Genomic DNA, 18,240 nt, shown 5'->3' with positions numbered 1-18,240 from the left:
ATATATATATATATATTAAAAGCAAAATGTTTGTCTCCTCTGAAACTGAAACAAAAACCAATACTTTACAAAGAAGCAGCATGTAAGTAGGTCACACTGGGTAGCAAGCAAGTAAGGTTTACAATTCACTTCTTGAAAGTTACCACCTGTTAACTTCCTCTGTGGACTGCATAAATTTGTGGAAAGGGTTAATAAGGGGAAAGGAAGATCTTTGTGTAGGGATAGGAGACAAAAAAACTTCACTTTTGACTCAGACTTGGAGTTGAAAAGACTGTTATTTGTTTGCTTCTGTTCTAACAACAACTATTCTATTCTAAATTAACAACTATTTTTTAAGTTTTTTTCTTGATTTTCGAATAATCCCCTTTGGTTATATACAGAATACAAATTGTTTTAGTTTTTATATTACAGTGGTGCCTCATATAACGTACGCCTCGAATAACAGATGCTGCAAATAACGGACTTTGTGTTTGGCCGTTACGTGACTCGAGCAACGGACTGGCTGCGAACAATGGACTTTCTGTGAACAAGTGCGAATGATGTTTCCACTCTTTTGCCGTTGTCAATGACAGTCTGCTATTTTTATAATATATTAGTACAGTATTATTAGAATATGTTATTAGTATATCTGAAATACAGAGCTCCTGTTGGGATTCGGCTTGCTCCCTTGTTTATTACATACATCACCTCAGTGCAGGGTATTTACATTTATTCAAGTGTTGTGCAAATCATGGCATCTAAAAAAACAGAAAGGTGATTTCAATTGAAACAAAGCAAGAAATCATCAGAAGAAGGGAAAGTTGACAAAAACTTCATTGTCAAATGGGGAGAGGTTCAGGAGTTTATCAACACTCATTATCCAAACAGAGCTGAGACCAGCAGGATCAATGATCTTTACAATGACATCCTTGCCTGTCATTTTCGACAGGTGTTGAAGAAGAGCGAGAAATAGACCACCTTGGACATATTTTTCAAGAATCCATCTGCAAAACAACAAAGGATGGAACAAGAGGAGTTGACCCTGCAAGCTCCAGTAGCCTCTCCTTAATCTGACTCAGATTAAAAAACAATAAAAAGAGACCTGCTGCAATGTGTAAAAAGTCTGTATCTGTATGAATATGTGAAGAAAGTGTTCCTCCACCACCTCCTCACAATATCTGACTACCTGACATAATTGGTGACTGCTCCATTTTCATTTTTTTGATGGTACAGTATGGTTATTTTATGCTGTGGAATGAATTATATGTTTTAACATGTATTTCTATGGAAAAAGGCGTTTCGTATAACAGACTTTTTACTTAACAGACGTGCACCTGGAACGGATTAAGTACGTTATACGAGGCACCACTGTACTTTGAATAATTTTTATATGTATACATATTAAAAGCAAAATGTTCTGTCACTGTCACACACAAATAACATAAATTTAAAAATCAATTTGATTTATATTTTGAAGATTTCAAAACAGCTTTTAAACTGTTTTTAAAAACATATTAATTTTCAATTGATTTGTTTTTAATTTGTTTTGATTTTATTTTTAATTTGGTTTTGGTGTAAAGGCTAGAGTTTTAATTATATTATTATTTTTAGGTTTAAATTATTTTGTATTAATTTAGTTTTAATTTTCATAATTATTTATTTAATTTTGCTTGCAATTTTTGAATCCTTAATTACAATTTTTTTAATTAATTGCAACTCTTTTTTATTTTGCAACATAGCTATTGAAATTGTTTTGGCATTGTTTCACACAAAAGATAATCAAATTTTTTTAGTAATTTCATTAATTTTTGTTTTATAAATTTGCCTGTTTTTAAAAATATTTTTAAATTTTAGTCTTAAGTGAGTTAACATTAATTGAACTATTGGGCTATTTAGTTGTATATAAAGATGATATATTGTGTACATTGGTTTTTTTATATAAATTATAAATGTATAATAATACATATATTATTACACATTTATATTATATTTATTATGTATTATATTTATATTATTACACAAATGCTTGTATTTATACATGTAAATTAATAATTTTTTTAGTTTATTACTTTTCTAAAATGATTATAAATTTTATTATTTAGGCACAACAGTTGAGATATTTACCAGCAAGAAATCAGTTCAATGTTGATCCAACTCCATTTGATCCTCATCCTGGACTCTATAGAATGTTTCAAGAGAAGTAATAAATTTTTTAAAATTCAAATTTTAAAATATTAAAATTAATAAAACTAGTAGATATCCAGGACAATAATACTTTAAAATTTTCTTGTAAATTTTAAATGTGAAAGAATATTATTGCTAGTAGAATGTAATAAATAATAACTACATTCTGATATAATTATCTAATTCAGTGGTGACCAAACTTTTTGATTGATGAGCCATATTGTGCTTAAGTGATAGGCACATGGGCCACAAATATTCTGTATATTCCATATATACAAAAAGGCCTATATCTACCATTTATAAGTGATGTGTCAAATATGTTTGCAGGCTAGATTAATGCTAGGGATCAGATTTGGCCAGGAGCTATAGTTTAGGCACTGCTAAATTTAAATTATAATGTAACTTAGTAATGTTGGCTATTGTTTACTATGAATATATTAACAAATAGTCAATATGATAATTTATAATATTAAACAAAGGCCAACAAATATAAATAAATAAATAAATATTTTTATTTGCATTAAGGCTAGCCTTGTTACAGGGTGTTACTATTTCAGTGATTTAATAGTTTACATTTATTATTCATCGTTAATCCATTATACATTTTCTTAAAGATAATAAGTAAAATTACAATAATCATATAGTAATAAATATTATTATTTGTTTACATTTAAATAATTTACTTTGATTTACAATATAATTAGTTAACATTTTTTATTTCTATTAATTTTTCATAATTTTTTAAACTCATTAGTAATTTGATTAAAGAAATTATTTATTCTACACATTTGATTTAACGTAAGATTGTTTAGTTTTATTCTATAAGCTTGATTTTGTTTCATGCATATTATTTCTTTAATTTCATAGTTTTGACAATCATAATTCGTAAATTTTTTCTTTCAATGGTTCTTGGACTACTTGGGCGAATTTTGTCTTCAAATATTAAAAATGAAAAGAACCATTGGACAAAAAAATTTATGAATTATGACTGTGAAGTATCGTCACTGGGGGGAACTTTTTTTAATCTACATTTTCCAGCGCTCACTTCTCTGTGGATAAAAGGTTGAAACACCCCAAAAGAGTGCAGATGGTAACAAGAAAGACATTCGTATACCACCAGTTCCAATTTTAGAAAATATTTGTATTTTTAATCGGAAATTTTTGTATTTTTAAAAGGACTTTTTAGCTTTTTGGCAATTAGTAGCCTAGAAAGGAAGGTCGGTCACTTAAAATGTATTGTCTGGAACGCAAAGTTAATAAATGATGATTCCTACTTGGGCAAATTTTGTCTTCAAATATTAAAAATAAAATAAAAAACGTTTTGACAGTATTTTTCTAATCTTTCACAGTCTTTTAGTAGATGACTCAAAGTATAATCTCTAGAGTTGCACCAATAACACTTGTCCTTTGTAAAATCTATATAAGTATTATCTCTTAATGGTAGCATTTGTTGATCAAAAATCATTTTGAACTTAGAATTACATTGATAGTAATTCCAATTTACTCTTATATGAAAGTGTATTTTTGATAAACTTACAATGAGGTAAACTTTATTTCATTATGGGATAAATTCAGAAGACAACTAAGTTTAGAGAGAGAATTTATTGCATAAAATAGAACATGGGTTCTTATAAATTGATTAATAATTTTTGTTGTGACACTTATACAAAAATATATTGAAAACATATTTTAAATAAAGTAAAGAGATTGGGTAAATTCCTAACTGTTCATTTATAGGAAAACATTATCTTTAAATAAATTATCAGAAATTTACATATTGTATTTTATGGCATATAAGATACATCCCCGTTTTAACATAATAATAAATTTAGGAAAAAGTGTTTAATATATTTAAGCCATCCTGTGATGCTGACACAAGGTTTAAAAAAACGTTTTTCTACTGTATTCTAGTTAAAAAAACGTCAAATTTAAAATACAGTAAAAACTCAGTTTAACAGACTAATTCAGGTGAGGGAGTGGTTGTTAAAGCCAAAAGTCCATCATATAATAAAGCAGTAGCATGTTGTCCATGGAAGCTGTGGAAGCACTGCCTCCCTTGTATTTTCTAAAATATAAATACATATTAATAAAAATATTTAAAAAAACCAATGGAGTCAGATAAATTGTCTTTACCCAATTGTACTATTAACTAGTACATGGAAAAATAATTCTCCTTTCTTCTCTGACTTCTGGAGGCTTAAAAAATTTCAAGTCTGTAGACTGGTATAAAAAACAAAAGGACCAACAGGTTAACTTTAAGAGAAAAAAATTCATTTAACACTACACTTCACTCCGAATGCATTTCGATTTTTTTGGCCTCTTCAGCAGGGTTTCTTACAATCAGTAATACAGGTTATCCATTAGAAGACACATCATTAACACAAGTACCATCGCATTTACAACTATTATGTATTATTAACTCTTCCCATCATTCTGTGGGTATCATGCTGTTATTTAAATTCATAACATTATTTTGCATAACTATCGCAAAATAAGTACATATTGTTTGATTTATGTGATTATTTTCATATTTTAACACTTCGAATTAATTCAAATGAATATTTTATTATAATTGCATTAATGTATCTTATTACAAATTTCTATACATGTGAAAAACAATGATAAAATTGCTATTGTATATTCAAATATAAATTCATATACAGTAGACCCCCTATAACATGGTAGTTACGCTCCGTGTTTTATGAAATTCATGTTGTACGAGTCCTTAAATACATGAGCCAATCACAGCCCAGCACATATGCAGTTTGCGGACTATGGCTGTTTGAAAGGTTTTCTTCCATAAAATTAATCGATTCTTGACTAATTTGACTCAACATTTCCAAAACATGTATAATTTTTTGGGAATAATCCATATAAACTATGCTGTAAACAAAATATTGTAGGATTACTTACCGAGTGTGCACCGTTCAACAACGCCATTGCTTAAGCTTGTTTTCATTGTGGAGCGGCACATCAAACAGCGGGCGCGTGTTTTCTGATAAATTATTTTTCTGCAAAAAATTTGCTGAACTTTGGAGACATTATTAATATAAATATAATTTTTATGGCCGTTAAATAATAAATGGTTTTTGGTAAGTCCGCTGCTCATTTAAACTCAACGGTTTGTGCAATATTCGCTATTGGTCTAGATTCGACCAATCCTGTCGCAACACAAGTTGGCAATGACGTTTTACTGTATTTTACGAGTTTCTTTTAGCGTGTTTATATGAATATTGTCACAATTTTTTTGCCGTTATATACAAATTTGTATTATATGAACCCGTTTTATAGGGGTCTACTGTATGCATATTTCCAATGGAAATGCTGTATTGTCAAATACAGGACAGCTTCTATGACGAAAATATTTAAATTGTGTAAAGCAACCAGATTATATGCATTCGTGCATGTGCTTTACAGAGCACCAACCTTACCCGGTTTAGCTCATGGATGCTACACACCAAAATATCGTATAACACTTCCAATGATTCCATTCAGGGCGGGCACAGCTTCCCTATCACGAAATGTCACTGTATGCCACTGTTATAAAGTAATTTTTTGAATGTGCATGTTAAAAAGTTTATCTATTTTTACTTATGCAGATACATTTGTATAATTAAAATTAAGCATGTTTGAAAAATTTAATTTACAGAAAACTTTTCTATATGTATTATTGCTTAAGTATTAAGAATTTAATTAATAAACAAGTATACGATTTAAATTGGGATAAACAAACATTTTTTTGGAAAATGCACTTTAATCGTATTTAACTAAACAAATAAATAATGTTTTAAAAGGAAAACAAAATATAAATTTGACAAAAACAAAAAATAATTCCTATTTATTCATTTTTGGATGATGACATAGAGACACTCTCATTGTGGCATGAAGTTAAAGAGTAATGACTCTAATTTGAAAACAATAACTTGTTAATTTAATTATGTATAAAATAAGTATTTACAAATTAACATCCTGTTAATTTTTATGACATAAGAACCAGAAATTTTGTTCATTAAGTTCAAAGTCCATTAAATCAAGGTTTTACTATACACACTTTTGTGACCGTAGGGTCGGCACCTCTTTGGCGCCCTGTCAGGAGACCTGAATCTGACACCACNACCGAAAATGCATCATGGACGACCTCGTGGATGTGGCCGGCAAAGTCTGAACAATCACGCTCAAAACCAGCGATATCGAAGAAGATTGGAGAATGAGAATGAGACCCGCTTGAATGTCAAAGTGATTCCTCTTAGTAGTGAGTCTCCGAGACATAGTCTTGTCCCAAATATGGCTTTGCCATTTTACTTGTTCTTATTATTATTTTTCATGTACTGTGCAGTACCTCATTCTCTATACTATATATATATTCATTCAATTTATTCAAATATTAATTTTAAAAATAAGTATAGCATTTTTGGGAAAAAAGCAGAATGAAAATATTTTACTAGTTATGAAATGTTTTTCATAATATAAATGTAAAATTACAAAAATTTTCGATGAATAAAGTATTGACCCAATATTTTACATTATGTTATTCTACAGAATAACAAACAAAATACAGATATTGCAAATAAGTTTTTTTATTACTGTTGGGGTATATGTTTACATAAAATTTATTTGAAAAATGTTGAAATGGGAATAAAATTTGACAAATGTTTTTTTCTAAAACTCGTTCATAAAATTCTGAAGGAAAGAAGTGTAAATTTAATTTTCCATTTTCACTTTCACAGCTGTTATATATAATAGAGGAAAAGTATGGCAGTCAATAAAAAAAAAATCAACTACCAAGTTTTTTACATTTTTTGACTCTGTGACCTTGAAACATTGAGAAATGCAAAAACAGTTTGTTGATTTTTTTCCTTGTATGTAAGGATGTGTAAGGATGTTTCTTCATCCTCTTTGAAACTTAATAACTCCTATGTCTTTTGTCAAAATTTTCTGAAATTTTGCAGAAAGATTTGTGTATTAGGGAGATTGATGATATTAAATTTTGATAGTTAAAGGTGAATGGCGTGGGGAGGTTGTATGTCATATCTTGAGTAGGATAAGACTTAATGAAGATTTTACTCATTATTAGCATTTACAGTTTTTTATAAAACTCATCTTTATCCTCAAAATTAAGCTCTACCATTTTATAACAATAAATTATATAAAAAGTTTTTTAATAAAATATGACAGATGGAGCCACATGCAGTTTTAAATGTTGTTGCTGGGAAAGTTAAGCAANATTTTTAAATATATATATATATATATATATATATTAAAAGCAAAATGTTTGTCTCCTCTGAAACTGAAACAAAAACCAATACTTTACAAAGAAGCAGCATGTAAGTAGGTCACACTGGGTAGCAAGCAAGTAAGGTTTACAATTCACTTCTTGAAAGTTACCACCTGTTAACTTCCTCTGTGGACTGCATAAATTTGTGGAAAGGGTTAATAAGGGGAAAGGAAGATCTTTGTGTAGGGATAGGAGACAAAAAAACTTCACTTTTGACTCAGACTTGGAGTTGAAAAGACTGTTATTTGTTTGCTTCTGTTCTAACAACAACTATTCTATTCTAAATTAACAACTATTTTTTAAGTTTTTTTCTTGATTTTCGAATAATCCCCTTTGGTTATATACAGAATACAAATTGTTTTAGTTTTTATATTACAGTGGTGCCTCATATAACGTACGCCTCGAATAACAGATGCTGCAAATAACGGACTTTGTGTTTGGCCGTTACGTGACTCGAGCAACGGACTGGCTGCGAACAATGGACTTTCTGTGAACAAGTGCGAATGATGTTTCCACTCTTTTGCCGTTGTCAATGACAGTCTGCTATTTTTATAATATATTAGTACAGTATTATTAGAATATGTTATTAGTATATCTGAAATACAGAGCTCCTGTTGGGATTCGGCTTGCTCCCTTGTTTATTACATACATCACCTCAGTGCAGGGTATTTACATTTATTCAAGTGTTGTGCAAATCATGGCATCTAAAAAAACAGAAAGGTGATTTCAATTGAAACAAAGCAAGAAATCATCAGAAGAAGGGAAAGTTGACAAAAACTTCATTGTCAAATGGGGAGAGGTTCAGGAGTTTATCAACACTCATTATCCAAACAGAGCTGAGACCAGCAGGATCAATGATCTTTACAATGACATCCTTGCCTGTCATTTTCGACAGGTGTTGAAGAAGAGCGAGAAATAGACCACCTTGGACATATTTTTCAAGAATCCATCTGCAAAACAACAAAGGATGGAACAAGAGGAGTTGACCCTGCAAGCTCCAGTAGCCTCTCCTTAATCTGACTCTGATTAAAAAACAATAAAAAGAGACCTGCTGCAATGTGTAAAAAGTCTGTATCTGTATGAATATGTGAAGAAAGTGTTCCTCCACCACCTCCTCACAATATCTGACTACCTGACATAATTGGTGACTGCTCCATTTTCATTTTTTTGATGGTACAGTATGGTTATTTTATGCTGTGGAATGAATTATATGTTTTAACATGTATTTCTATGGAAAAAGGCGTTTCGTATAACAGACTTTTTACTTAACAGACGTGCACCTGGAACGGATTAAGTACGTTATACGAGGCACCACTGTACTTTGAATAATTTTTATATGTATACATATTAAAAGCAAAATGTTCTGTCACTGTCACACACAAATAACATAAATTTAAAAATCAATTTGATTTATATTTTGAAGATTTCAAAACAGCTTTTAAACTGTTTTTAAAAACATATTAATTTTCAATTGATTTGTTTTTAATTTGTTTTGATTTTATTTTTAATTTGGTTTTGGTGTAAAGGCTAGAGTTTTAATTATATTATTATTTTTAGGTTTAAATTATTTTGTATTAATTTAGTTTTAATTTTCATAATTATTTATTTAATTTTGCTTGCAATTTTTGAATCCTTAATTACAATTTTTTTAATTAATTGCAACTCTTTTTTATTTTGCAACATAGCTATTGAAATTGTTTTGGCATTGTTTCACACAAAAGATAATCAAATTTTTTTAGTAATTTCATTAATTTTTGTTTTATAAATTTGCCTGTTTTTAAAAATATTTTTAAATTTTAGTCTTAAGTGAGTTAACATTAATTGAACTATTGGGCTATTTAGTTGTATATAAAGATGATATATTGTGTACATTGGTTTTTTTATATAAATTATAAATGTATAATAATACATATATTATTACACATTTATATTATATTTATTATGTATTATATTTATATTATTACACAAATGCTTGTATTTATACATGTAAATTAATAATTTTTTTAGTTTATTACTTTTCTAAAATGATTATAAATTTTATTATTTAGGCACAACAGTTGAGATATTTACCAGCAAGAAATCAGTTCAATGTTGATCCAACTCCATTTGATCCTCATCCTGGACTCTATAGAATGTTTCAAGAGAAGTAATAAATTTTTTAAAATTCAAATTTTAAAATATTAAAATTAATAAAACTAGTAGATATCCAGGACAATAATACTTTAAAATTTTCTTGTAAATTTTAAATGTGAAAGAATATTATTGCTAGTAGAATGTAATAAATAATAACTACATTCTGATATAATTATCTAATTCAGTGGTGACCAAACTTTTTGATTGATGAGCCATATTGTGCTTAAGTGATAGGCACATGGGCCACAAATATTCTGTATATTCCATATATACAAAAAGGCCTATATCTACCATTTATAAGTGATGTGTCAAATATGTTTGCAGGCTAGATTAATGCTAGGGATCAGATTTGGCCAGGAGCTATAGTTTAGGCACTGCTAAATTTAAATTATAATGTAACTTAGTAATGTTGGCTATTGTTTACTATGAATATATTAACAAATAGTCAATATGATAATTTATAATATTAAACAAAGGCCAACAAATATAAATAAATAAATAAATATTTTTATTTGCATTAAGGCTAGCCTTGTTACAGGGTGTTACTATTTCAGTGATTTAATAGTTTACATTTATTATTCATCGTTAATCCATTATACATTTTCTTAAAGATAATAAGTAAAATTACAATAATCATATAGTAATAAATATTATTATTTGTTTACATTTAAATAATTTACTTTGATTTACAATATAATTAGTTAACATTTTTTATTTCTATTAATTTTTCATAATTTTTTAAACTCATTAGTAATTTGATTAAAGAAATTATTTATTCTACACATTTGATTTAACGTAAGATTGTTTAGTTTTATTCTATAAGCTTGATTTTGTTTCATGCATATTATTTCTTTAATTTCATAGTTTTGACAATCATAATTCGTAAATTTTTTCTTTCAATGGTTCTTGGACTACTTGGGCGAATTTTGTCTTCAAATATTAAAAATGAAAAGAACCATTGGACAAAAAAATTTATGAATTATGACTGTGAAGTATCGTCACTGGGGGGAACTTTTTTTAATCTACATTTTCCAGCGCTCACTTCTCTGTGGATAAAAGGTTGAAACACCCCAAAAGAGTGCAGATGGTAACAAGAAAGACATTCGTATACCACCAGTTCCAATTTTAGAAAATATTTGTATTTTTAATCGGAAATTTTTGTATTTTTAAAAGGACTTTTTAGCTTTTTGGCAATTAGTAGCCTAGAAAGGAAGGTCGGTCACTGAAAATGTATTGTCTGGAACGCAAAGTTAATAAATGATGATTCCTACTTGGGCAAATTTTGTCTTCAAATATTAAAAATAAAATAAAAAACGTTTTGACAGTATTTTTCTAATCTTTCACAGTCTTTTAGTAGATGACTCAAAGTATAATCTCTAGAGTTGCACCAATAACACTTGTCCTTTGTAAAATCTATATAAGTATTATCTCTTAATGGTAGCATTTGTTGATCAAAAATCATTTTGAACTTAGAATTACATTGATAGTAATTCCAATTTACTCTTATATGAAAGTGTATTTTTGATAAACTTACAATGAGGTAAACTTTATTTCATTATGGGATAAATTCAGAAGACAACTAAGTTTAGAGAGAGAATTTATTGCATAAAATAGAACATGGGTTCTTATAAATTGATTAATAATTTTTGTTGTGACACTTATACAAAAATATATTGAAAACATATTTTAAATAAAGTAAAGAGATTGGGTAAATTCCTAACTGTTCATTTATAGGAAAACATTATCTTTAAATAAATTATCAGAAATTTACATATTGTATTTTATGGCATATAAGATACATCCCCGTTTTAACATAATAATAAATTTAGGAAAAAGTGTTTAATATATTTAAGCCATCCTGTGATGCTGACACAAGGTTTAAAAAAACGTTTTTCTACTGTATTCTAGTTAAAAAAACGTCAAATTTAAAATACAGTAAAAACTCAGTTTAACAGACTAATTCAGGTGAGGGAGTGGTTGTTAAAGCCAAAAGTCCATCATATAATAAAGCAGTAGCATGTTGTCCATGGAAGCTGTGGAAGCACTGCCTCCCTTGTATTTTCTAAAATATAAATACATATTAATAAAAATATTTAAAAAAACCAATGGAGTCAGATAAATTGTCTTTACCCAATTGTACTATTAACTAGTACATGGAAAAATAATTCTCCTTTCTTCTCTGACTTCTGGAGGCTTAAAAAATTTCAAGTCTGTAGACTGGTATAAAAAACAAAAGGACCAACAGGTTAACTTTAAGAGAAAAAAATTCATTTAACACTACACTTCACTCCGGATGCATTTCGATTTTTTTGGCCTCTTCAGCAGGGTTTCTTACAATCAGTAATACAGGTTATCCATTAGAAGACACATCATTAACACAAGTACCATCGCATTTACAACTATTATGTATTATTAACTCTTCCCATCATTCTGTGGGTATCATGCTGTTATTTAAATTCATAACATTATTTTGCATAACTATCGCAAAATAAGTACATATTGTTTGATTTATGTGATTATTTTCATATTTTAACACTTCGAATTAATTCAAATGAATATTTTATTATAATTGCATTAATGTATCTTATTACAAATTTCTATACATGTGAAAAACAATGATAAAATTGCTATTGTATATTCAAATATAAATTCATATACAGTAGACCCCCTATAACATGGTAGTTACGCTCCGTGTTTTATGAAATTCATGTTGTACGAGTCCTTAAATACATGAGCCAATCACAGCCCAGCACATATGCAGTTTGCGGACTATGGCTGTTTGAAAGGTTTTCTTCCATAAAATTAATCGATTCTTGACTAATTTGACTCAACATTTCCAAAACATGTATAATTTTTTGGGAATAATCCATATAAACTATGCTGTAAACAAAATATTGTAGGATTACTTACCGAGTGTGCACCGTTCAACAACGCCATTGCTTAAGCTTGTTTTCATTGTGGAGCGGCACATCAAACAGCGGGCGCGTGTTTTCTGATAAATTATTTTTCTGCAAAAAATTTGCTGAACTTTGGAGACATTATTAATATAAATATAATTTTTATGGCCGTTAAATAATAAATGGTTTTTGGTAAGTCCGCTGCTCATTTAAACTCAACGGTTTGTGCAATATTCGCTATTGGTCTAGATTCGACCAATCCTGTCGCAACACAAGTTGGCAATGACGTTTTACTGTATTTTACGAGTTTCTTTTAGCGTGTTTATATGAATATTGTCACAATTTTTTTGCCGTTATATACAAATTTGTATTATATGAACCCGTTTTATAGGGGTCTACTGTATGCATATTTCCAATGGAAATGCTGTATTGTCAAATACAGGACAGCTTCTATGACGAAAATATTTAAATTGTGTAAAGCAACCAGATTATATGCATTCGTGCATGTGCTTTACAGAGCACCAACCTTACCCGGTTTAGCTCATGGATGCTACACACCAAAATATCGTATAACACTTCCAATGATTCCATTCAGGGCGGGCACAGCTTCCCTATCACGAAATGTCACTGTATGCCACTGTTATAAAGTAATTTTTTGAATGTGCATGTTAAAAAGTTTATCTATTTTTACTTATGCAGATACATTTGTATAATTAAAATTAAGCATGTTTGAAAAATTTAATTTACAGAAAACTTTTCTATATGTATTATTGCTTAAGTATTAAGAATTTAATTAATAAACAAGTATACGATTTAAATTGGGATAAACAAACATTTTTTTGGAAAATGCACTTTAATCGTATTTAACTAAACAAATAAATAATGTTTTAAAAGGAAAACAAAATATAAATTTGACAAAAACAAAAAATAATTCCTATTTATTCATTTTTGGATGATGACATAGAGACACTCTCATTGTGGCATGAAGTTAAAGAGTAATGACTCTAATTTGAAAACAATAACTTGTTAATTTAATTATGTATAAAATAAGTATTTACAAATTAACATCCTGTTAATTTTTATGACATAAGAACCAGAAATTTTGTTCATTAAGTTCAAAGTCCATTAAATCAAGGTTTTACTATACACACTTTTGTGACCGTAGGGTCGGCACCTCTTTGGCGCCCTGTCAGGAGACCTGAATCTGACACCACCGAGTCTCTGGGGGACTCGGAAATCGCGACGTTACGTCTAAAGATTCGCGAGCGGTAGCGTGTGAGCGCTTGGATTCGGAGTAGAGGTGAGGAGAGAGACGAGGAAGTAACTTACTCGGACTCCATAGTAACAAATAAATAACAATTTTAATTAAGTCGAACTAAATACTATACAGAGATACTAAATACTATCGGGCATATTATCGTTCTTAATTATACTAGGCCGTTGAGAGAGAGAGAGTTTACAAACGAATCGCGGGTTGATAAATACCTTGTCGATGGACAGTTCTTTACCGTTGAATCTTGAATCAGAATCTTGTCCGTTCACTGGTGTGGAGGCACGGAGGAGTGTAGAGGCTTAATCCAGCACGAATGTTTCTCTCGGGTTTAATCCTGGGTCACGGTTTTAATCCGGTGTCACGATTTTTATCCTGGAGGACGACTTTGTTGGGCGGACTTTGGATGACGACTGACCTCGGGGTCTTTTTTTCTTTTCTCTTTTTCATTCCTCTTGGGTTTTTTCCATGAGGTCAGGTGATGGCCTTTAACGGTCGCACGTCCAATATGTCTTCTCCATCAAAAGTTCCTGGTGACACATCCCTGACTAACTTGATCCGACTCAACAAGGAACAAACTCCGTGGGAAATAAATTTTATGGCTTTTAGCCTAACTCGATAAAACGTTCGAATTTAACCGATTATATTTTCCAATAATTAAAATTTAAAATAACACTTTATTGTGGGTCTGTTCGTCCCTCACACTTTTATTTATCAGAGAAAAAGAAGAGTTTAATAAGTCATTTATCATGAACATATTCTACATGAATAGATGAAAAAGCTGCTTAACAAGCTACTAGTTTTTTCTTTTGAACATAAAGAATAAGATCAGCATAGCAGAAGTCCTTTACAATTAAAATCAAATTTTAATATTAGCTAATTTATTATTGATAATGATTGTAAAACTTCTTTAAACTGTTAGCATAATTTTTGAAACAATCACTTTTATTATTTTATTTTGATACATTTTAATCATTTTTGGAAAGTATATAAAGCATTATTAATACTTTATGTAGATTTTAAAAATTGATTCTTTATCGTCCTTTATAATTCTTTATGAAAATAAAGTAAATTGAAAGAAATTATGAAGAAAAATTTATAAATAAATATTCTATAAAACATTTTTAGTAATAATTAATTAAAATATTTTAATCATTTGAATGTTGTATATTTGTTAGTTATAGCATCAGAAAGTAGCAGAATAAACATTAATAACATTTCTTTGATTTCCAGATATATTATTAATGTATGACTGATTTTTACAGTAAAAATAAATTTAACTTTAATAACTTAAAATATGTACTTCATAATCAAATATTTAATATAATTTATTGTTCTTAAACTTCTCAATAAAATTAGGGGATAATGCATTATAAAAATACCACAAGAACTTCTGGATAATCTCATTTTTTTAATGCCAACAGGTGTGTTGGCATTAATAAAATGAGATTATAACAGTATACTATGGTTATACAGTTTACAAGAATCATACATTTTACTAGAAATGTTTTTGTTTCTTTGTTTTATTGTTTTTAATATCAGAAATATTTCATTTGCCTTGACACGTTGCCAGGTTACATAAATTTAAATAAATGTAAGTTTTTAAGACATTTGTTTTTACTTTTTGTTATGATCTATGTTATCGTTTCATACATATCATTTTCTGGAGAAAATTTATTTGGTCATATGTCTGCTTTTGTTACACATTGCATTATCTCTTAATTTTATTGAGCAGTGTAGAATAAATTTAATTATATAAATGACTATGCATAGAAAATATGTATTTTTATTAAACAGTATATTTTTATAGAAAAATAAATGTTTTTAAACTTGATTTTCAGCTTTCTGTTAGAAAGTATATTTATATTGGTTTCTTCTCCTGCAACTTCTGCACACATGGATATTTTGACAGCAATAAAAGATCTATTTATAGAATTATTCAATTCACAACCAGGAATATTATTTTTAATGTCTAATCCTGATGCAGTAAATGGAATTCATAGAGCATTAATGCAAGTTGTAAGTAGGAATATATTTTTTTCATCTTTTGTCTCAATTAATAAATATTTTGTAAAATATTAATAAATTTATTTTCCTAGGATGATTCGAGAGAGGACAGCAATGAAGATAGTATTAATCATTGTCTTGGAATGCAATTAATTTGTCATCTGCAAGCATTACAGCTTGTTGATACATTGCTTGCTTATCATGCAAGAGGTAAGTTAACATATTCATTTTATAAAATATCATTTTTACAAAATTGATGAAATAAAGAAAATTATATCTAGGAGGACCAAAAAAAGAATTGGATGATCCAAGTGCTGTTTCTGCTCTTCATCATTTATATACAATGATATTTGATCTTCCAATTGGGAGAACAACTGTAGTTAGTGTGTTAAGTGTAGAAAATAATTTAGATGCATTACTACCATTTGTTCAAATGACAGGTAAATCAATATTTTTATATACTATTAAAAAACATTATTTTACCTACATTTAGTCACCCATTAATCTTGAAGTTTTTAATTATAAAATTGATATGAAAAGAACCTTTATGTATAAATGTTTTTTTTTTAATTCTTATTATGGCCTGCTGGAGTTAAAGTATAGTAAATGGTACACAGCAATTATTAGGTGTTCTGTTCCACTTGTTTACTATGCTGTGGTAAAGGTTTTTATTTTATACCTCTGTTTCTGGAGAGAATTTTTTTTAGATTTAAAAAATTAACTTATATGCTAGCATATATGGTACTTAGACTACATCCAGCTCAGGACCCTGACTATTGCATTATGGCTGGTATTATCATCAAGAGCAAAAACATTACTGCCTGCCTTGTCTCCCAACACACCACAGAATACATTACCACCATCTGTGTTACAAACAATAACACTCGCCTTTACATATGTTCTGTCTACATTCCAGACACCACTAACATTGAGATGGCCATTGAAGACATTCGTCACCTCCTGAACTCATACAAAGATAAACCTATCCTAATAGGAAGAGACTTTAATGCCAAGTCTGCGACCTGGCATAGTCCAAAAGATTTGGACTAGGGGTAATGTAGTTAACGAAATCATGGCCCAACACAACCTTACTTGCTTGAACACCAGCACTAATGTCAAGTCTGCGACCTGGAATAGTCCAAAAGATGACCCTATGGGTAATGTAGTTAATGAAACTATGGCCCAACACAACCTTACTTGCTTGAACACCAGCACTAATGTCAAGTCTGCGACCTGGAATAGTCCAAAAGATGACCCTATGGGTAATGTAGTTAATGAAACTATGGCCCAACACAACCTTACTCACTTGAACACCAACACCCTTTCGACCTACTCCTGTATCATGGGGGAAAGTTGGATCGACCTAACATTAGGAAATAATCACATCACCCTTAGAGTTGACCACTGTTACACTACCAACATAGATTCTGCCAGTGACCATAGGTATATCTTCACCCAACTGAACACTACTAGTAATACTAATAATCCTAGTTTTCACTATATTCGCACTAACTGGCAATTGTTCTGCGACACCTTCAATAACATTTGGGCTGGTACCCCTCACCACAGTCACTATACTCAGAACACCTTAGACAATCTTGTCACCAGGCTTACAAATATGATTACTAACTCTTATGTTATTGCCTCTGAGGTCAAACATTTTAAAGGTTCCTTGATAGACCACCTAGCTAGAAAACAAGAAAAAAGTAGTTAGGAAATTAAGGAGACAATTTAGGAATGAACAGGATCCGGACATTAAAGTCACACTTAGAGACCAGTACAAGCATGAACACAATGCTTACAAAACTCTTATAAATAAAACAAGGACTAACACTTGGAAGGATTTCTGTACCAACACTTGTGGTCACAATCCCTGGTCTGAACTGTATTACTTAGCTTGTAAGGAAAAACACCAGCTCCAAACCCCCTCCACTATCCAGCTCCCCAATGGTCACTACACCAACAACAGGGAAGAAACTATCATGCACATCCTCACCAACCTTTGGATGACCCACAGCAGGATGGCAATATACAAGCGGTCATCCAGAGTTCTACACTCACTCCACCTAATACAGACAATGACCACAACTTCACTTACATCAAGGTTTCAAATGCCACCTGTTTGCTCACCAATAACAAAGTTCCAGATCTTGATGGCATAACCACTAGGATGATAAAGCACATGTTTGAGGCCAGTCCTACATTTGTAATTCTCTTCAATATCTGCTTGAACACTAGTTTTTTTCATACTCAGTGGAAAAAGGCTAGTGTCAAATTGATTCCCAAATCCACCAGCACTAACACTTACAAAATATACAGGCCAATCTGCCTTCTTCTAACTCTGGGAAAAGTATTAGATGGTCTAATGATTAATAGGATCATTTGGCATCTAGGCAAGCATAGAGCCCTGCATCAGAATCAGTTTGGCTTCTCTAAAAGCAAAGGTACTGTAGATGCCATCCACCAGACTAAACAAAACAATCAGCATACTGCAA

At 29.9% G+C, this 18,240-nt stretch overlaps 1 protein-coding gene across 1 annotated transcript in view; it reads left to right on the top strand.

The window, feature by feature from the left end:
- The window catches only part of LOC111640317 (protein virilizer homolog), a 151,517-nt gene that overhangs the window by 52,755 nt on the left and 80,522 nt on the right, over window positions 1-18,240 (top strand). Inside the window, exons 18-21 of the mRNA XM_023386325.1 lie at window positions 2,082-2,179; window positions 15,580-15,757; window positions 15,838-15,955; window positions 16,027-16,185. Of these exons, the coding sequence (XP_023242093.1) occupies window positions 2,082-2,179; window positions 15,580-15,757; window positions 15,838-15,955; window positions 16,027-16,185 (553 nt within the window). The remainder of the gene's footprint in view (window positions 1-2,081; window positions 2,180-15,579; window positions 15,758-15,837; window positions 15,956-16,026; window positions 16,186-18,240) is intronic.

The sequence above is a fragment of the Centruroides sculpturatus genome, unplaced genomic scaffold, assembly GCF_000671375.1.
Source record: "Centruroides sculpturatus isolate CEXI.00-Female unplaced genomic scaffold, Cexi_2.0 scaffold1358, whole genome shotgun sequence".
Taxonomy (NCBI): Eukaryota; Metazoa; Arthropoda; class Arachnida; order Scorpiones; family Buthidae; genus Centruroides; species Centruroides sculpturatus.
Note: the sequence above shows the minus strand (reverse complement) of the source record. Positions and strands in the feature narration are given on the sequence as shown.